Here is a 21,644-nt window from a genome sequence, read left to right on the forward strand (position 1 = left end):
TGTAAACTGCCTCAGGGAAGCCCAATTCTATTCTCTATATTCATACATGATTCCCTACTGGCATCTATAAAGGCCATTATAGTAATGTTTGCCAGTGATGTTACACCATACCTCTGCACCAGCTAGTTCTGAAATGAGCTGCATTTTGCTACTTGGTAAAAAAATAAAATAAAATAAATAAATAATAATAATAATAATAATAATAATAATAATAATAATAATAATAATAATAATAATAATAATAATAATAAGGTGGTACAGCCCTGTCCTTCATTGTACAAAGGAGCTCCAATGCTCTTCAATAAAAGTGTACAATTCATTGTGTTTGTTATGTTTTTAATGTAATCTTTCCCTTGGCCCTAAAAAGTCTGTCAACGTCCATGAATATATGTGCAGGTATAAAAAACGTTTATTCTGTCTCTACCTTTCCAATATTTTTTAAACTATAACATCATAATATGTCAAATGTTTTGAAATTTAGAGCTATAAATTTTATTTTGTTGATCTTGAAGTTTCACACATCGGTTGCACGGCAAAAACGATATTTAATAGTAATCATTTGTGTAAAAAAATACCCTAATTGGAGATTAGGAGATAATTGGAGATAATTTTTATTATTTATTTATTTACTTTTTATTTATTTATTTATTTTAATAAACGAAAAAAGGTTTGTCCCTTCACTTCCGGCCAAACCGGATGTGACGCAGCTGCAGAAAATGGCGTCTGCGGAGCCTACGCTGAGCTCCGGGTCCGCGTAATCCATCGGCCCGGTCTCCTCCGTGTGTCTCCGGCTCAAACATGACCCTACTCCCCGCCTGGATGCTTTCGTGACCCGGGACTCACAGGCGGCTCTACCTGGATGTCTGAAGGAGCCAGAGCGGCCTGGGCGGACAGGGCTAGCCGAGGTGAGACGACTCCTGAGCGGCTAACGCTAAAGCTCCTTCCCCGGGCGAGCAAAGTCGGATTTACCAGGCTCACAACACCCCCACTAGCAAATAACATGCTCACCGACGGCTATTTTTACAACCTGCCTCACATTTTAATCATTACATTTAAAGAATCTTCCAAATCTGTTATAAAATAAAGCATTAGTGGCTAGTGTTGCTCTCCTGTTGCTGCGTCTCTGTTTACTGTGATGTAGACGGAGCGTTGTTTGTGGCGAGAATGTGATAGCTGTTCCTCGTTTAACGTGATTTTTGTGCACAATAAACACAAAATAAATGTACATAAGTAAAATGAAGCTGTGATTATTATTATGACAGATTATCGTTCAATTTAAACTGTTAAAACTTGTACAAGACAATTTAAACTGTTTGGCATTAGCTTAGCATTCTCAGACCCAGTGTTAAGCTACTCCGCAGACTGGTCTTGGTTTTAGATACTTTAGAGTATTATTATTTTTTTATTAAAATAAGGAAAAGCTGCAAATCATGCTGTATTTTTGCCTTGTCAAGATACTCTAGACCAGGGGTGTCCAAACTTTTCTCATTAAGGGCCACATATAAAAACATAGACAAAGCTGAGGGCCGATTGAGGGCCATGGACTGGTCACCAGAACAGTGAATACTTCAAACCTACGTTATTATTACAAGTTAGACTGAACCACTAAACCTTTATTTATGCTTACATCCTCAATGGGACAGATTAAATATTTGATATGGGTTTTTTAAAGTTGATTTTCAGAAATGTACAGTAAAAAGTAATGTTTAACGTAATATGGGCCAAGAAAAATTGGTCTGAGGGGTGCATTTGGCCCCCGGGCCACAGTTTGGGCATGTCTGCTCTAGACGTTGCTATACAGTGAATTCATCAAAAGTTCTGTATTTATTTTGCAATAATCAATTTTGCATTTTAAATTTATGTTGTTTTCACTTCCAGTTAATGCAGTTTTCCATTTCCTGCATCATCCTTCAGTCATCCAAACTGCCCACCCTCTTGTTAGTGGGTCTACGCTAGTGTTGTCATGATACTAAAATTTTGACACATGATATCGATTCCATGATGATAATAAAAATGCTTTTACTTAGACAATATAATGTGATTTTCAATATTAAATTATAGTACTTTCTTTCATATTCTCATGTGTCCTTATATGTGTGTAAACCCTCAGTGTCCAGTTGGTTCATAGTGGTCCGTGTGTATACTAGTCTATGTGTCTTATACTTGTTCTGATGCAGCTCCAACTCATTCTGAAGATATTCAGGAATGGTTCATTTGTGTCCTGTGATGTTTTTAGTATCTATACCTGCTCAAATGAGTATCTAGTTTTGATTCTAGTCTTGGTATGAATTAGTATCTGATTTTCAATACTTTTTTGACAATCCGATCTATGCTCACTGTACCGCTAGATTAAATTCTCTCATTATTAACACATTAGCTAGTTTTTCAGCACAATTCTTAACATGGTTTAATTTGTGTTTTGCCAGAACCAGGGAAACACAAATTTTGGAAATGCGAGCGGCCCGTCACACCTCTGCCGCAGAAGCCTGACGTCGCTGGCCCTGGCCCCAAAAGGTACGTCTCATTTAAACTAGATTTTCATGCCTGAGTTTGGTTTATTTTGTTATAATTTCTGTCTCATAAATTAGGCAGAATCTGGTGCAGTTTCTATGGAAATTTAGACAGGGAGTTTGGTCGTGTTAAAGATGCACCATGTAACTTGGTGGAGGGTCCCTCAGTTCTTCAGGTATGATCCATAGTAAAAGAAAAAAATCAACTGAACAAACAACTCTTTGTGTAGTTGACAGATTTGAATTTTTCTCTTACTTTTCCTTGAGTGTTTCATATTTCAAACTCTTTTGATGCTAAAAAATAGACTCAATCCCAATGTTGATACCCAAATGATTCATTGAAAGGCTCCTTTTTTAGCCAATATTGTAATTTTTAACACGAAATAGTATTTGTTTATCATACCATGTGGTCTTACACTAGTTCAAGATGAAACTGTTGAGGAAAAGTCCAGTTTTATCCAGTTACGCAATTTATGTTTTTATTTTTTTTCAGTGTCAATACTTGCTTAAATTAGTATACAGTTTCAGTACAAGTTTTAGTATTGATTATTATGTGATTTTTTTTAAAATACTTTTGACAAGTATGGTGTGTATGTACATTTTTTTGGCAAATTACATTTTATGGGACATTTCAGGCAAAACAGCATCTCCATGGAGAAAAGGTTTTGAACCCTCCACCTACATAGTGCTCCTTTTAAAGGCCCTTTTTTGTCTACAAAATGCCCACTCTTCTGACATTTAGAGGAAAAAGTCCAAATTATTGCTGTCCCAAATGTTTTACTGTCATTACTGAACTTGATTCAGAAAATAGAGCTGAACTTTAAGCTCACAAGAGTCAATTTTGTGTAATATTGGACCTTTAAGTTATAATGTTGTTGCCTTATTACAAATGCACGTGGAGTTGTTTTGTTTCATTCATACATTTCTGTAATTTATTTGTCTGTCTACATCTCTAAAGCTCAAAATGTTCTGTTCCAACTTGTGATGTCATGAAGCAATAGTTTTCAAGATACCTTTTCACCTTTTTTGTAGCTACTGAAAATTCCAGGCCTGAAATTATTCTAGTGAAGGTGTATGGAGTTTAATAACACAATGGAGCACTCCCTGTATTACCACATGACATCACAAGGTGAGAGAAGAACTTAGCCAAAAATGCAGGGTTTGTGTGTTTAAACCTGTGACTGAAACAAAACATAACTCTTTGTATGTTTGTAATGAGGAAATAACATTAAACATAAAATAAAGTAATATGGACCCTTTAAAATACTGAGATGAAACATTGAATTTAATTTAGCCTTTCTAAGATTTCAGACCTAAACCACTGCTGCATTTAAGCTAAATATTTCTGTTACATTCTCATTTAATTGTTTAATTTAGATGAGAATTGTCTTGTTGGTTTTTCGTGATGGTTGTATGTTGTTTTTAATAGCCACTGTGTTGTCATCCAGGTGATTGACGCTCACAATTGGACTCTAGTTGCATCCACTGGACACTAGGGGCACTGTCCTCTGATTGGCTCGGACAGCCCCCTCTGACATGCCCGTGGCCAATCAGAGGTGAGTGTGTGATGTGTGGCTCTAACACTGTGAGAGATGTGTGTGTGATGTAATGGTGATTTATTTATGATGATAACATTAATATCGGCATTAATCAGTTGACTAGTTCATATAGTAAATAATAGTCATAGATAGTTCCAGCCATAGACGGTAATGGAAGTAATAATAATAAAAGTAGAGTAAAGGAGTGTGATATCACCCAAGCTTAGTGAGGCTAGCAGTTATAGTGGCTAATCTGCAACCAAGGACCAAAACCAAAGAGCCAATCAGGAGCGAGGCTGTTGAAGGTACTAGTTTTATTATAAAATAAATCATGTAGAGTGGGTTAATACAAACATTTTAAGGGCAGAATGATGACAGCATCAGTTACAGAGAGGGGCAACAGTTTTTCAGTAGAAGTCAATTGCAGCCAGCGCTCGAAGGAACCACTTCATGCCCATTCTCACTTCCTATTTGGAACGTGGTGGCTAGCCATGTACATGCCGTCTATAGTTGTAGCCTCAGAACAAAGACTTGGGACTGGACCGGGACTGGACCGGGACTGGACCGGGACTGGACCGGGACTGGACCGGGACTGGACCGGGACTGGACCGGGATGTGTGATAAACCAGAGTGTGTTGTGGAATGTGACTGCTCTGTTGAATTGCTGAGGTTTGGTTCTTTGTGACCCCTCTGCCCTTTGCTCCTCTCTCCTCTGAGCTGCTGTCAGCTTCAGCTTATTTCAAAACGCTCACAACACCAGAGCATAGAATATGGGAGTAGTTTAAAGGGGACATATTGTGCAAAGTCAATTATTATAAGTTTTCTCTTCTTATTGACCCTCTAAAGTTGTATTTAGAGTGATGTACTTTTAAATAATCTTCATTCTTGTGTATTCAAGACGTCATTGCGCCAATCTACCCGTTTTCACAGCCACTGTGACGTAGGTACCTTATTCTCCAATTTCATTGAATTGTTCTGATGACATTTACTGTCACATACCATAAAGGGGAAGGTAGAAAACCAGCATGAGTTTCCAACCTGGAAATCAGCAGAATTGTTTCTTTTTATTAAGTTGTTTTAGATCAATATTGTGATTTAAAATGTCCAAATGATATCATAATGATCCACGGGTGTTATGGATTATAAGCATATGGCAGACACAAGCACAATATGTCTGCTTTAAACTAAAAAACAGACATGTTAAGCCCCTCCTCCTCTGTGTTAAGCACCTCTCTACTCAGGTTGTGTACTAAACACTAAGTCCCTCCCTTTCTGCTCAGGTGTGTTATGTCGGGGGCGGATGTGGAGGTGTACTTGTCCCAGGTGCATGATGGGAGTGTGTCTGCCGGGTTCAGGGCGCTGTATGAAGAGCGCCTCCTACTGGACGTGACGCTCATGATCGAGGAGCACCACTTTCAGGTCAGTCTCTCTCTAAACACTGCTGACATACACAATTAAAGCCTACTGTATAGCATTTCTGCCAAAAACAGGATTCTATTTAATTTTGCTGTAAAATACTTCAAAAACAAACATCTCAACTGAGCGAGCTCGCCACTCCACAGATCTGACTCAAAACTCACACTCACCTGCTTGTCTCCATGGAGATGTTATTGTTTTACCTGTAATGTTTCAAAGTGGGGTTAAACCTATTTATCTCAGTCGACTCATGCAGGTAATATGCTGCCACCAAAATTGCTACTTGCTTTAAATTTAGAGCTTCTGTCCTGATGAGACGATCAGAGAAATGAAAAACAAAGCACTCCTTTGCCATAATTATTGGCTTTTCATTAGAACTAGTCTCTTTGAGCTAAATGACCAAACCAGACAAAACAAATAATTCTCAGTCTATGGACAGGCCTCATGTGAGAGTTCAGAGCCTCCACGGTTCAGAAACAACTTGTCCATCATGCCCAGTGTTTTTTTTAATTAAAGCTCATATATTACACCAAATAGACTCTTCTGAGCTTTAAGCCATGTTATAATGTTGTTACCTCCTCAAAAACATTGGTTTTTTTCATTCATTCATGTTTGAGGAACCTTTTATTTTTAGTCTGTCTACATCTCCAAAACTCAAAATGCTCTGTTCTACCTTATGATGCCATGTAGTTAACAGATAAGTTATCTTTTACCTTTAGTTCATGTGTGTTAAACATGTGTGAATGAAACAAAACACAACTCCAGGTCTGTTTGTGATGATAACATAAATCAGAAAATAGAGTAAACCTGTGAGAATAAATTGGTAATGGAATTGTTATCAATAAAAGATATATTTGATTTGAACATGTTTACCATGTATCAAGGGACAAAGTGGGTTATGTTTGTGGAATTTAAAATGAAAATATTACTTTCAGCCCCTTTTTAAATAACATTTGTTTTATGAAATTGTGATACCCAGGCTCACAAGGCACTGCTGGCCACGCAGAGCGACTACTTCCGGGTCATGTTCACGGCGGACATGAGGGAGAGGGACCAGGACAAGATCCACCTGAAGGGGCTGAGCGCGGCGGGGTTTGGACACATCCTCAGGTTTATGTACTACGGCTCTCTGGAGCTCAGCATGCCCACGGTACAGGAGATACTGCAGGTAAAGAGACTGCTACACTGTTAGAGAGTGGGTCCATAAATCTGCCATATTAAAGAGCCTGTACCTTTTGTTCTCTCATGTATTTGAGCAAAAGTCTTGCCTAGTACGCCTCTTAAGGTCAAAATACATCTGCTGTGTACTGTCTGTATCATAGACTGTATTTATAAATGGACATAGCTGTCGAGTTCCAAATAGGAATTGATAATGGGCGCACTTCCAGCTCCGTCGATTCTGTCTCCAATTCACTTACTATTGAAAAATTGTCACCCTCTCTTTGTAACTGCTGCAGTGACCCTTGTTATTTTGGTCTTAAAATGTTCACATTAACCGCTCTGCATGATCCTGGGGACTTTAGTTCACTATTGTGCCCCTAAACTCGCGTTCAGAATTCCAAATATGGAACTCGGGTCCAAATTGGCCACTATAACAGCTAGCCTCACTGAGCTTCATTTGACTGAAGCTGAACACTGTGTTGACTCCCTCAGTCCACTTCTTTACAGTCTATGGTTGGCAGCTCATTATAAAGCTTTATTACTAATTATTAGGAAGTGCTCATTGGCATGATGGTTGTTGTTAGCGTTACCATGGTGGCATAGTGGTGAATAATTAGGATCTGATTGCATAAGGTAAGTGAGGAATAACTTTGGACCAAACGGTTTGAAATGAACTAGTTCTGTTTTTCATGTTTTTAAGACTGTAAAAATCAGGTACAATGCCTTTAAGTCTTGTGGCACACTGTGAACTCATCCTATTACGCACTCTTCACACGTAAACATTCTACCAGCTACTAGTTCAAAACTGCTTCAACAGAATCAAAATCAACAATTTTGCTGTTAACTTTGAGAAATTAACTAAAATCCTACCATTTTGTCTCTTGACTTAAAGACAGTCAGGTGATGCATAGTTGTAATTTCTTCCTATATTATTAAAGGCGCTGTACCGTATTTTTACAGTTTTAAAAACATGAAAAAAAACTAGTTCATTTTAAACAGTTTGCATTGGTTCAGAGTTATTCCTCACTGACCTTATGCATTCAGAGCATCCTAATTATTCACCACAATGACTTTATAAGCACATCACGGTAAAGCCAACAACAATTATCATGCTATCCACAAACTTCCTGATTATAGAAAAATAAAATGCTAATGGGATGCCGACAGTACACAGAGGATTTGTATCATATAAGTAGCTCTTGAGGTCAAAATATCTACTGGGGTGAGACACATTTTGGTGAAATACATGAGGGAAAAACAGGGCCTTTAAACTAAGCTGTCCTCCCTTGTTGTTCTCAGGCTGCGATGTACGTGCAGCTGACAGAGGCGGTGGAGTTTTGCTGCTCGTTCCTGTTGGCTAAGATCTGTCTGGAGAACTGTGCGGAGGTGATGCGTTTACTGGAGGACTTCAGTGTGGGAGTAGAGGGAGTTCAGGAGCAGCTTGACTCTTTCCTCCTACAGAACTTTGTCCCTCTCATGAACAGACCCGATTTCCTGTCCTACCTCAGCCTCGAGAGACTGCAGGTACAACACAAGCACACAGGCAAACTAACCCAGAGATTAGAGAGACTTAACTGGTAGTATTACTTTAAAATTATTAAAATATCAAGTTGTGAGCTTTAGGTATGTTTTTGATGAGATAAAGCATTGTGACATGGCTTGAGAAATTATTTATTATTAGTTTGTTCCACCTTGTGATGTTGTGAAGTGGTAGTTTTTGAGAAATTAGAGTGCCCTAGAATTATGTTAAAGGTTCTACATTACACAACGTTGACTCTTTTGAGCTTTAAGCCATGTCATAATGTTGTTACTATCAGTCATCAGTCTTATCAAAAACATACTTGTGAAGTGTGTTTTGTTTCATTCACACATGTTTCAGTAATGCTTTATTATTAATCTTTCTACATCTCCAAAGCTCAAAATGCTCTGTTCCACCTTGTGATGTCATAAATCGTTAGTTTTCAAGAACCCCTTGAATAGATATGGGCAATCCCAGGGCTGAAATGATCCAAATGATTCTAGTGAAAGTGTGTGGAGTTTAAAAACATAGTGGAGCACTTCCTGTATTACCACATGACATCGCAAGGTGCAACGGAATGTTTTTTGTTTGAGAGAAGAACTCCTAAATATGCAGAGTTTGTGTGTTAAACATGTGTGAATTAAACAAAACACAACTCCAGGTATCAACATTACATTAATATTACATTAGTGAAATGGGCCATTTAGTTTTTTTAATAAATTATTTCTCCAGTTAAAACTAAGTTCAGTTTGATGTTTTTTTTGGTTTTGCATTATGTAGGTAACAACATTCAGACAATAATTGAATGATGCACAAGGTATGTGCTAAAATGTGCCTGTAAATATAATGCACAAAACATGAGAGGACCACAACATTTACAACAGTGCAGAAATGTTTATACCACTTCATACCCTTGTTTGGGAGATTGCACTAGAGTTTTTGCCCTTTTGATGACGTTTTTAAAGAGCCTATAATGCGCTATTTTCGGATTTATGTTATTATGTTACCTCCTCAAAAACAGACATGGAGTTGTTTTTTGTTTTGTTTTTTTCTCACATATTCAAGTAACCCTTTATCATAAGTTTGTCTTCTTACAATATATACTATAATACAATATAATTCTACATATTAAGGCAAGAAACACTCCACTTTGTTCCATGTGGTAATTCAGGAAGTGCTCCACTGTTTCTTTTTTTTGCTTAGGGCAAAGTGTAGCTGTTAACTTGAAAACTACCACTTCATGACATCGCAAGGTGGGCCAGACCATTTGAGCTTTGAAGATGTAGACAGACTAATAATAACGGACATCTTAAACATGTGAATGAAACAAAACACAACTCCAGGTTTGGTTTTTGAGGAGGTAACAACATTGGCATGGCTTAAAGCTCACAAGAGTCAGTTTTGCATAATATAGGACCCTTAAAACCTGCATCTCATAACATAGATTGGCAGGTTTATACAAAATAGCTAATTCAACTGTTCAAACTGGAGTATTGTTTCAGTCTCTCTTCACTCTGCTGATTTCTCCTCTCTTTAGGCGTACCTGAGCTCGGACGCTCTGAGCCGCTTCCCTGAGATCGAGCTGTACGAGGCGGTTCAGTCCTGGCTCCGACACGACCGCAGACGATGGAGACACACGGATACTATAGTCCAGAGTCTGCGGTTCTGCCTCATGAGCCCAGCCAACATCTTTGAGAAGGTCAGAGTACACAAGAAAACATCTGCACATTTATTCATTAGGAACACAACACTGCTCAGGAAATACTTAAAAAGGGGGCATTATGCAAAATCTTTTTTTTCTACCATGTTATAACGTTGTTTCTTCATCAAAAATATGCCTGAAGAGGTATTACATGTCATCCATGTTTGAGTAATTTAGTAATCTCTCCCGGGCTATATTCAAGCTCCGCCCACAAGCCTACATCACCAATGCTCCCACACAACATTTCTCCATAAATATACAAAAACATGATACACAACTATACACAGCAACTAGACAAACCTGATGTGATGTGCAGTAGTTTTATTAGTGAGATACACACTGATTATGTTGTAACAAGAGGGGGAAGTGGGAGTGACTTAGTGCGGAGAGCAAAGGGAGGGGGAATTCAAAGCATCAAAAACGAAAGTGAAACTTATAAAACATGTTAATACATTGTTTTAGGTGAATATAGCATTTTTAAAACAATAAAAAGAAACATGATCTAAGTGTGAGTGTAATACCCCCTCTTTAAACATATATGTATTATAACATCTTTGAGAAGGTCAGAATACTCGACACTGCTACTAAATACTTTATGCATTTAAAGATTTAGAGCAGTGGGTCTCTAACCGCTGTGTGTGATCTCATGTTCTTTTGGTCGGGTTTTGGAATCAGCTTATTATTTAGGGGAATACCATCTCTATGTGTGGGAATGACATACTGACCACTCCTTCTGTGATTCCAGGTGAAGACATCAGAGTTTTACCGGTATTCCCGACAGCTGCGTCAGGAAGTGGAGGCGGCGCTGTCCTACTTCCATGATGTGAACCAGCAGCCTCTGGTGGAGTCCAGGTCAAACCGGATCAGATCAGTGCGAGCTCAGACGGCTGTGTTCAGGGGAATGATCGGGCACAGTATGGTCAACAGCAAGATCCTCCTGCTGCAGAGGCCCAAGGTTTTAAAGCAGACATATTCTTGAGTTTTCAGAGCTTTTAACGAAGCTATAGACGTCGGCTCCAATTGAACACCATAGTTTTTCTTTTTATTAAGGAGTTTTAGATGAATATTGTGATTTAATGTTCAAATTATAACATAATGATCCACTGATGTCAGAGATTATAGCTATAGAGCAGACACGAGCACAATGTTTCGTCTTTCCTGTACCGTGGGCAGTTTACACTAATATAACTTTTTTTCCTTTTAATTCAAATGCATTGATATGTTTTTGATCGCAGCTAAAATCATTCTTAAAGATGCGATGGTGTAATCCCTCATTCGTCTAGGATTCATCCGGTGTAGAGAAGATTTCAGAGGTGGTCACCTGAACACTGTTTTTGCAATCAAGACGTTTTGTCTCACTGAAGTAAAGTCGCATGATTTAATGCACTCACCAGGCATGAAGTTAAACACAGAGTATAAGAGGATGAGTCAAACACAGTCCAGAGTTGTTTAAAGAAATACATTCAGTACTTGAGTTTATAAAAAGACACTACCCCCACCTTCTCTGCCTTGGCCATCCCACACCGTTCAGTTTATAGATCATTTAAGATAAAGAATATGGCCTTGTGCACAGGAGGGCGAAGCACTTATCATGGGCTATAAATGATACAGCTGAGACACTGAGCATGTGCTGTAAACCTGTTACAGGCCTACAGATCACAAGGCATGCAGAGTACATGTTATTTTCAGTGTATAATATACTAGCATAATTTTTCACTCCCATCCAGAAGACATTTTCAAGTGATGGTATTGATTAGTACCATCGAATATAAAATGGCTTTTGGGTGTAGCCGAAACAGCGTCCAGATGACCACCTCTGAAACCTCCTCTACAGTAATACCTTCCACTTGTGAAGCACTTTGAGAGGTCTGTAAAGTGATTGTCATTATTTATTCACCCCATACTCTGTGGTAAGCTACTATTGCAACATTGGCTGCTCTGAGGCCGACTTACAGAAAGGAGACTGCCAATCTGTGCCATCAGCCCCTCCCACCTCCATTTGAGGCACTAGAGCTAAAAAATGCCTGTTTACTGCAGGGCCATGGGCAGGGACATAAGTGTTTCAGGTGTTTTCTCCCGAAGTCAATAGAGCTCTTTCTGTTTTTCTCTTACTCTTCTGCAAGTAGGTCTGAGCAATATGGCAATATCATAGACATTCATAGACACGAAGTTCTGTCTCTGCCCGTTTCCACAACGTAATCAAAAATCTAACTTCCTTCACATACAAATGAATAGTGACGCCAGGCCCTATATTAAAGTATATAACATGTTTATTTCATGATATTTGTGTCATTTATCTGCTCTCCACACATGTAAAAGAGGAGGTTTAGTGTCATTAGATCCACACTAGTCGTAGTCAGAAATCCCAACAGAAAATCACTTGGCAATTGGCTAAGATGACACATTTACATGCTGATCTTTGATCTAAAATAAAATATCAACAACAAAAGGTCTACACAGTCAACAATGACTTTAAACAAGGCTCTGACCTAAATGCAGCCGATGGGTTAGTACCAGCTGACACTCTCTGGATTATTCATAAGGCGGGACGCTAATGGCTATAGGAGTAAATACAGGGTACTGGCCAGTGTTCCAAAATCTTCTTTCAGTAGTGGATAATAGCGTTAGCATCAAATGTCACATGTACTAACTATGTCAGATATCTAACTGAATGTGAGCCTGAGCTTTGGTCTGCAGAAACGCTCTATGGTGATTCAGTGCTTCTGTTTAATGCAGCTCTATGCTCAAACAAAGACACACCCACTCTTTCCTGCTATTGGTTAGCCTCTCTCAGGCAGGAGTGAGTGAAAGGTGGATTTTACCAATCACAGTGACGTGTTTCAGAAGTGGACAGCTTTAGTCATCTTTTGATAGAATGTATAAAACTTGTATAGTTGCATTGTACAGTTTCCATCTGCACTTTCCTTCTTGTTGACTCTTTCCCATGATCCTCAGGTGTGGTGGGAGCTCGAGGGGCCTCAGGTGCCTTTGCGGCCCGACTGTTTGGCCATCGTGAATAACTTTGCGTTCCTTTTGGGAGGAGAGGAGCTGGGGCCAGACGGAGAGTTCCACGCCTCCTCCAAAGTTTACCGTTACGACCCAAGACAGAACTCCTGGCTGCGCATGGCTGACATGTCTGTGCCCAGGTAACACTGCACATTTAACCCACACTGTCTGATAAGATCGCAAAGCAACGCAGCAGTATTTCCAGTGGAAATCATCAATGCATCCCATGTCTTTCCGTTTAACTTTCCCTTTTAAAGTTTGACCATTTTGCCCAAGAATGATATGCTCTTGGGCACGTGTTGATTTTGAAAAGAAAAACTGAATTGGGCTTAGTCTTGGTATTTTGATGTTCCTCGGCGTCAAGTTTATGCTCTGTTAGTGTGATGTGCAGCTGTGACGTCAGTTCCCATTGGGCAGACTTGATTCTTTTATTAAGTTGTTTAGATGATTATTGTGATTTAAAATGTGCAAACTAAAAATTAATGATCTATGGGTGTCATAGATTGTAACTATAGAGCACACACAAGCACATTAGGTCTTCTTTAAACATCTGTTAGCTGTGTAAACTGATCACTGAGCTCTCTGTGTCCCAGGTCGGAGTTTGCAGTGGGTGTGATCGGGAAGTATATTTATGCTGTTGCCGGACGGACTCGAGATGAGACGTTTTATTCGACAGAACGCTACGACATCACCGAGGACCGCTGGGAGTTTGTGGATCCATATCCGGTGAATAAGTATGGCCACGAAGGAACGGTGCTCAATGGAAAACTCTACATCACAGGAGGAATCACCTCCTCCTCCACCTCCAAACAGGTCAGTGGCCCATGTCAGAATGAGAATCAGAAGACTTTTATTGCCATCGTTTGTGAACACAGTTCACAAACTAGGAACTTACTTCGGTGATAAAGTGCAACATAAAACACACTGAATAAATACAAATACAAATAAGGGCATGCACAAAGTTAAAAAAAGATATGCTTAAAAAATAAAATAAAATACTTAAAGGTAGAAAATGTATACAACAGCAGCATATAAACAACAGTGCAAACATGTATATGTGCTGTAATGCTACTAGTGCTATAATGCTGCTAGTACTATAATACTGCAAATATTATAATACTTCAGTATGTTAGAGTCAGGGTTATAGAGCTGATCATCTCCCCCTCCACCTTCAAACAGGTCAGTACAAATACTACCAATTTCAGCAAGATTTATTCTGGGCTCTTGACACCAGAGGGCGACTGACCCTCTCCATGTAAAAGAGAGTGACACAGTTTAAAATATAAAAATATAATAATCTTACTTAAACCTTACTCTATTCCCTCTTCTCTCTCTCAGGTGTGTGTTTTTGACCCGGGGCGAGAGGCCGGTTCAGGGGCGGGCCCTCCGGACAGGCCACGCCCTTCTCGAGCGGTCCCCCTTTTATCGACCAATCATGGCGGCTGCTGGGAGAACAAGTCCAAAATGAACTACGCGCGCTGCTTCCATAAGATGATCTCTCATAATGGTAAACTGTACGTGTTCGGAGGCGTGTGCGTCATCCTGCGTGCCTCCTTTGAGTCGCAGGGATGCCCTTCCACAGAAGTGTACGACCCCCAGAGCGACGAGTGGACCATCCTGGCCTCCATGCCCATCGGGCGCAGTGGGCATGGCGTGGCAGTGCTCGACCGGCAGATCATGGTGCTGGGCGGCCTCTGCTACAATGGACACTACAGCGACTCCATTCTCACCTTTGACCCCGAGGACAACAAGTGGAAGGAGGACGAGTATCCCAGAATGCCTTGCAAACTGGACGGGCTGCAGGTGTGTAGCCTGCATTTCCCGGAATACGTTTTGGAGCATGTGCGGCGCTGTAGCTGAGGCTTTTTGTACAAACTCGAAAAGGACGGAGGAGAGAGTCAAACCAGCACTTCTGTTAGCTTCTGTTAGCTTCAGTTAGCCGTAAGGAGCTGCAGCCAGGGGGCGCTGTGTGAGGCTGGAGCTGCAGCCAGGGGCCACTGTGGAGTGTGCAAAGGCCGCCCTTTGACAGAAAACGTAAATTAAAGGTGTTGTGAGGAGGTAAGAGTGTTTTTGGATGGTTTTAAGTTCGGACTAGATCAATTTCTTAAATTAAAGGTACATTATGTAACCTTTCTAGTGGAGAGTCTGCCACTTTCTTGTCTCCATGGAGATGTTATTGTTTTGCCTGGAATATTCCAGAGCATGGCATTAAACTTCTCTATCTTGCTTTTCTTACATTACATGTGTTTTGATTCCTCAAAATTCCATTGAAATGCATTGTTAACATGCATTGTTACTGTGATCAACTCCGCTGATCTGACCTGTAAGTTGCCATTCTGTGATCTATTCTTGGCAAAGCAAAAACATCTCCATGGAGACAAGCAGACTCTCCACCATAAAAGTTATAGTGTATCTTTAAAGCCCAGTTTGGATCAGATTAAACGCACTGGAAGCATTCAGTATTCTAACAGTTCACCATTAAAAAGACATAAGAATTGGGACAAGTGAGTTTCACTGTCCTCTTTACTGTTCTCTGAGCTGCTTTTTTATTCTGCTGTAAACTTAAAGGCGCTGTATCTGATTTTTACTGTCGTAAAAACATGAAAAACTTAACTAGTTAATTTTTGCAGTGGTCCAACATTATCCCTCACTGACCTTATGCATTCTGAATATCCTTATTATTCACCGCAATGAGTTTATATGCACTTTTCCCAACTCAGAGACCAGAGCAGAGTTTGGCTGTGGTTCAGTCCCTGGTTGAGTCCTGGTTTGAACCTGGTTACGTCCTTGTGTGGTCCTGGTTTAGTTCTGTTTAACAGTCTGTTTTGTTCTAGAGAAAGCCAGACTCTGGATAACTAGCATCCTAACCGTGCACTTCTTGGTTGTCTGACAATAAAACACTTTATAATTAGATGTAGACAGCTCTCAGACTTACATCGTACAAGCAACTCTTGAGGTCAAAATATCTGTACTGGGTCAAGACACATTTTGCTGAAATACTTGAGGAAAAAATGGTACAGACTCTTTAATAGGAAGTTGAGTTGTTTCAGTTGATGTATTATTCAAGATATTTATTTCATGTTCTCATGTGATGGCTTCCAAATTGTTTGTCTATTGCCAAGAAAACAGTAAATATTTAGTTACTTTTTGACTACTCCATAAATGGTCTGTGATCCCTCAGTCGTCCAGGTAGGGCTCATAGACACAGACCTGAGATGTTTTACAGATATTTTATTTGGCCATTAGGGCTGCAAGATTAATCATGATCAAATCAAAATTGCAATTTGTGGAGGAAATCATGATAGATTGCAGACTAATTGCATCCATTCAAACAGCAAAATCTCCTGTTATTCTCCATACAAACTGCAGTTTAGATCTGCACAAACGTTCTGAAATGTCCCTGTGTGTCAGATGCCCTCCCTGTGCCTCCATGTGGTCTTATTCTGCATAAAAAGTCTAACCCTGTAGTTTAGATCTGCACAAACATGTTCTAAAATGTGATTCTTGTATTAGTTTGAGTTCATATTTCAATCTTTTTGTCAATTGTTAAACTGCATATGACATGGTAGAGTACTTGTTTTCTAAAACATAGTTAGCATCATTATATTTAAGATTAAAACTTTAAAGTTTTGTCCAGTTTTATAAATCTGGTGAAGTTTATAATTTTACTTCCTGCAGTAGATGTGACATGTGTAGAGGCCATTCAATAACTGTTACCTAGCAACCATAATGTAAACAAAACGTGTCTAAATTACACAATAGTTATGATTAAACTATTAAAAGTAAATGACGGCACCACAGGTACTATCACACCAAACCAAGACAAAATCAGAAAAACATGAAAACCTGTCAGGATGCACTTTAAAATGTGAATTAAAACATAAATCACAAATCTAATGGTAAGCGCAATGTTTGTCAGAAAAATCACGGTTCAGCCTTAATCTGCTCTACTCCATAAAGTCACTGTCCCTTTGCTTCCAGTGCGTTCCACCTCTGTTCATCTGGCTTCCATCACAGATTTATCCATCACTCAAACTCCAGGTGCATTTTGACTGCTTCTGCCTTTGCCTTTGTTTTCCTAAAGGTCCTGTTTTATGCTACATTGAGTTATTTGAGCTTCTAATTATGCGCCATCACATTAAATCAGCTCAAGTTTAAGATTTTTGCTCTGTATCCCCCTTGGACGATACAAATTCGATCATCAGCACATTGTAGAATCCCTGTAGTTTAACCTGCGCTAGACACACAGCAAATTCCACCTGAGAATTCTGACCTCTGAACTCTCAGATGCAGATGTGCTGAGCTGTTGATGGTTAATGTCTCTAATCACTGGGCCTATCCACATGAAATACAAACTGGCACAGAGTTCAACATCTGCTCTGTCAGTGTAAATAAACAAAAGTCAAAAGATTTTTTTGCAATAGCTTCAGAAAGTGGAGCCGTTATTCAACCCCAAAGACATGATTGTCGTCAGGTGAAAGGACTTTAACCCGTAAGATTAATATGACAAATTTGCGGAGCCAATCCTTAACAAATAATCATCATAGTGTCGTCTGAAATGCCTTGATTTCAAAAACTTTAGCGATCACTCTTATGGGCCACTCCTGGATGAAAGAGGAATAGCACCAACTCAGTCATAATTCCACATGAAGGATAGTTAGGACAGTTGCTATAGTGATTGACAATTCAAAAGAAAGTATATCTTTTGAATGGTCAACCGTCCTCAAAATGGCAACATATAAGAGGAAACTGCAACCCAGGAATTTAAGATTTACTGTTTTGTTTTAGTTTTTTTTAAGAAATCTCAAACATACGACCCACAAATGTTGAACTTAAATTATCAATATATTTTAAAGACACTTACCTGATTTTTATTGTCTTACAAACACGAAAAACAGAACTAGTTCATTTTAAACAGTTTAAAGTGGATTACATTCTGACCACCCTAATTATTTTCACAACTTTCAGAGACCACTGTGTTTTGCCTTCACAACATGCTAACATGCACTTCCTGATTCCTTGACACTAAAATGCAGACTTATTTTGATCTCAAGAGCTGCTTATACAATATATTTGTACTGGGGAGAGACACATTTTGCTCAAATACATGGAAAAAAAACAGGTTCAGGACCTTTTAAGGATTGGCTCCACAAACTTGCCATATTAATGTTAGTTTATGCCACATTTAGTTTGGTCAGAAATCAGAGCTGCTTTACTTTGACTGGATTTCTCAAAGATACACATTATGTAAAGTGTAAAACATGAAATGAAAAACTTAAGACGAACATACCAGGACCTTTATATTGCGGACACTGACACTTTGAACCCAAACACTACACAACATACACTTTTCAGATGAGGTTTTCAGCTTTGTCAATTAATATTTATTTGTCTATGTTGTTGCCGCAATGACCGACTGTGAAAAGGGCTAGAGTGAATCGAAGGCCTGTTTTATTTATAGAGCTATGCAGTAAGTGTAGAGTTATTTATTTACTGAACAAACTGCACTTGTGTCATTTTTTTATGTTTTTATTTAAAGGTCCTATATTACGCAAAGTTGACTCTTGTGAGCTTTAATCTATGTTATAATGCTGTTACCTCCTGGAAAACATCCCTGGAGTTGTGTTTTGTTTCATTCACACATGTCGGAGTAACACTATTATTACTCTGTCTACATCTCCAAAGCTCAAAATGCTCTGTTCCACCTTGTGATGTCATACAGTGTTTTAAGGTTAACAGCTATTTTTGCTTCAGTTGAGCTGCTTTACTCTTCAATACTCTAGAATAACCTTAAATGACAGGTTGGACTAGTCATTTTTATAGAACATGGTTAACATCATTATAACTTTATAATTTCACATACATTTTCACCTAGTCTTATATTTTTGTAATTTTGGTGAAGTTTATAATGTAAATGATATAACATACATAGCTGTTACCTAGCAACCATGATGTAAACAAGGGCCAAAACTTGTCTAAATTGCACAATAGTTATGACACAATAGTAGACTAATGCAAATAAATGAAAGTTTAGTGTCAGAAAAATGGCTTCTTTGTGCAGAGTTTTCATATTCATGATTCTGTTTCACAACTCATCAGTACTTCCTCTATTTTTGTACTTTTCTTCTCAACTTTTTCCTCACAAACTGTCACTTTTCAGAATTTAAAATGATTCTAGTGAAGGTGTATGGAGTTTAAAAACACAGTGGAGCACTTCCAGTATTACCACTTGACGACATCACGGTTTTCAGTTTGAGAGAAGAACTCAGCCTGGAAAAAAAAAAAAAGCCTTAATATGCAGGGTTTGTGTGTTAAACATATGTGAATGAAACAAAACACAACTCCAGGTCTGTCTGTGATGAGTCAACTACATTATAGCATAGATCAGAAATAGTGCGCTATGCAGGCCCTTTAAACACTTTGCAGACATGTGTTCCATGCATCGACTGTATAAATATATATACAGTCTAAGGTCCCATGTGTTCAGATCCATTTGTCTGTGCTCAAATGCTGTATTCTTTATTTCACTGTAAGATTTTGCTCTTTTGTCCAATTGCTTAAAAGAGTTGATGGTTTGAGTGTCGTTTTATATTGAATTTAAACTGGAAAAAATGCTTGAAAGTAAAAGTTGGCTTTGTAAACATGGACATTTTAAGTATAAAAATATGAAGTGATAAATGAAAGCTCAAATGGCCAATATTATGGTTTGGGTAATTATATTTATTCCAACTTTAGTGCCACGTTATTGATACTTTGCAGTGACATCATATTGTTCTACATGTATGTCTGTGGTGGAATGTTCAGCAGTTATCATGGTGACACATTGCCCACATTAGCAAACACTGACAAAAAAGTTTTAAGGCATTTAGAAAAAAATGCAAAATGGATTTAAAAGGCACATTTTCAGGAGTCTGATTAATAAGAGTGTTCATTGTTCTGTTTAGTTTGATTTTCAACAAAAATGTGAGAGTGACTAACTGAAAAACTGTTGGCTAGTGCTAGCTAGCTTGTGACTGTAATGTTATTTGAGAGAGACTTGTTTAACAGCACAAATCAGCTCACCTGTTGAAGTTTCAACTTAACCAGCTCTTTCTTCTCACATTGTGTTAAAATAAAGCTCAGATTTAAGTCTAGCAGAGCTTCAGACAGAGCAGTGCCTACAGTTGTCACCAACATCTCCTGGGGGTGTTATGCTATCAACTGCAAAGTATCAATTTTATTTTTTTTATGTATTTGTTACTTACAATTAGATATTTAGGTAATTTATTTTTTTATGTATTTTGTGCATCTTTAAAGTTCAACCTTTTCGATTTCCTTAGTGCCACAAATGTTTTTAAAAAGGTTCCATGCTGTGCTTTCTACTTTCACCTTCAGGTTTATAAATATTTGGACTGTTGCACAACTCTTTAAAAAGGTTAATAAAGTTTCCAAATTTTGAAGTCAAATCTAGTTTGAAAGTAGAAGCAACAAATGCAGTTGTGTCATTGGGCAATACACCTCTCTCCTGCTGTGTACGGGTCTGTGAGTGTCACAGGCGGAGGTCAGTCTGTCCCAGGGCAGCTTTGACTAAAGCCTCTGCCACAAGGTGTGAATGAGGAATGAACGACATGTAATATAAGACTTTTATTTTTGGATTGTTTATTTCAGGGGTATTTAAGCTGGATGCCCTTCCAGCCACTAAATGTGACTAATGTGGACGAAATGGGTGAAGTGTCTTGCCCAGAGACACAACAATGGTGCGGCAAAGGTTGAACTAAAAAAATTGATCTTCTGAGAATTGTATAAAGAACCGCATAATGGGACCTTTTCTTCTTGAATGTATTTTTATTTTATTTGCATTAAATCAGTACAATGTATCTACCGATGCTTCAGATGCAGACGGCTTTCCCCATAGCGACATTTCTCCAGTTACCTCCATGTTGCCATTAGACCTGCTTCCCCAAAATTATTCAGTAGAAACTAAAATTTTAGAGGATTTTAAACTTAAACCCTGCTACCGCTATGACTGTATCCCAAACGAGCGCCATCCAGACCAGAGGAAGTCTGAGGATCTGGAGACGATTTGTAACTTTTCCTCAAATAAATGTTCATATTGGTCGACTTTCAGTGATTTGTCTTTCATTGTAATACTTTAAGCGTGTAGGGTTGAACTAAACTACAGTTAAGATCATTATGTTTAAGACTTAACTAAAAAAATGAAAAAAAAAATTGCCCAGTTTGAGAGTTTTCGAAGTTTAAAATTTTACTTCCTGGTTGGAAATTATGACATCACCATAATGGTTACCTAGCAACCATGCTGTAAGTAAGCAAAAAATATAATTTGACAAGTCAAAATATAAGAAAACACATTTATTTTACTGAAGTAATGTTTAAAGTATTAGGAAAAATGTTTGTGTAAATTGCATAACTTTTGGACAAAATTCTCTTTGTGATGTCATCAATATGGGACTCTACTTCCTGTAGTTTTCAACATCTGTTCAACTTTTCTTCACAATTTGCTTCTTGATTGATGTAAAACTATAATTTATGTTTACAACAGGTTTTATCCCACGAGATTAAGTCAAAATTATCATCATACATACTTTAAAACCAAACTTCGGGACAGTCTTCATGGAGATGAATTTGTGAGATTGAGATTATAGCCAAAGGAACAACATTTTCATAGAAACAAGGAGGAGGAGACCAAATAAGAGTCAGGTTTGTGGAGCTGCAAGACCACTCACATTAAGGACGCATGTTTTTCTATGCATTTCAGTGCAATAAGTACACACACAAAAAACGTGCTTTAATTA

At 38.5% G+C, this 21,644-nt stretch overlaps 1 protein-coding gene across 1 annotated transcript; it reads left to right on the forward strand.

The window, feature by feature from the left end:
* The first annotated feature begins 701 nt into the window (after positions 1 to 701).
* On the forward strand, positions 702 to 20,951 carry klhl15 (kelch-like family member 15). Its single transcript, XM_033986072.2, has 11 exons — positions 702 to 905; positions 2,427 to 2,514; positions 3,959 to 4,066; positions 5,329 to 5,467; positions 6,444 to 6,632; positions 7,925 to 8,149; positions 9,682 to 9,843; positions 10,592 to 10,801; positions 12,802 to 12,992; positions 13,446 to 13,665; positions 14,191 to 20,951. The coding sequence occupies exons 3-11, from the start codon at positions 4,047 to 4,049 to the stop codon at positions 14,710 to 14,712; spliced, it is 1,878 nt and encodes a 625-aa protein (XP_033841963.1). The 5' UTR covers positions 702 to 905; positions 2,427 to 2,514; positions 3,959 to 4,046; the 3' UTR covers positions 14,713 to 20,951.
* Positions 20,952 to 21,644: the final 693 nt, after the last annotated feature.

Source organism: Periophthalmus magnuspinnatus, chromosome 20 (assembly GCF_009829125.3).
Source record: "Periophthalmus magnuspinnatus isolate fPerMag1 chromosome 20, fPerMag1.2.pri, whole genome shotgun sequence".
Classification (NCBI taxonomy): domain Eukaryota; kingdom Metazoa; phylum Chordata; class Actinopteri; order Gobiiformes; family Gobiidae; genus Periophthalmus; species Periophthalmus magnuspinnatus.

Excerpts from the sequence above, each read along its gene's own strand:
- klhl15 (XM_033986072.2), top strand. The coding sequence starts at position 4,047 with ATGCCCGTGGCCAATCAGAG. Across the intron at positions 12,993-13,445 it reads GCTGACATGTCTGTGCCCAG|GTCGGAGTTTGCAGTGGGTG; the intron begins GTAACACTGCAC and ends TCTGTGTCCCAG. Across the intron at positions 13,666-14,190 it reads CCTCCTCCACCTCCAAACAG|GTGTGTGTTTTTGACCCGGG; the intron begins GTCAGTGGCCCA and ends TCTCTCTCTCAG.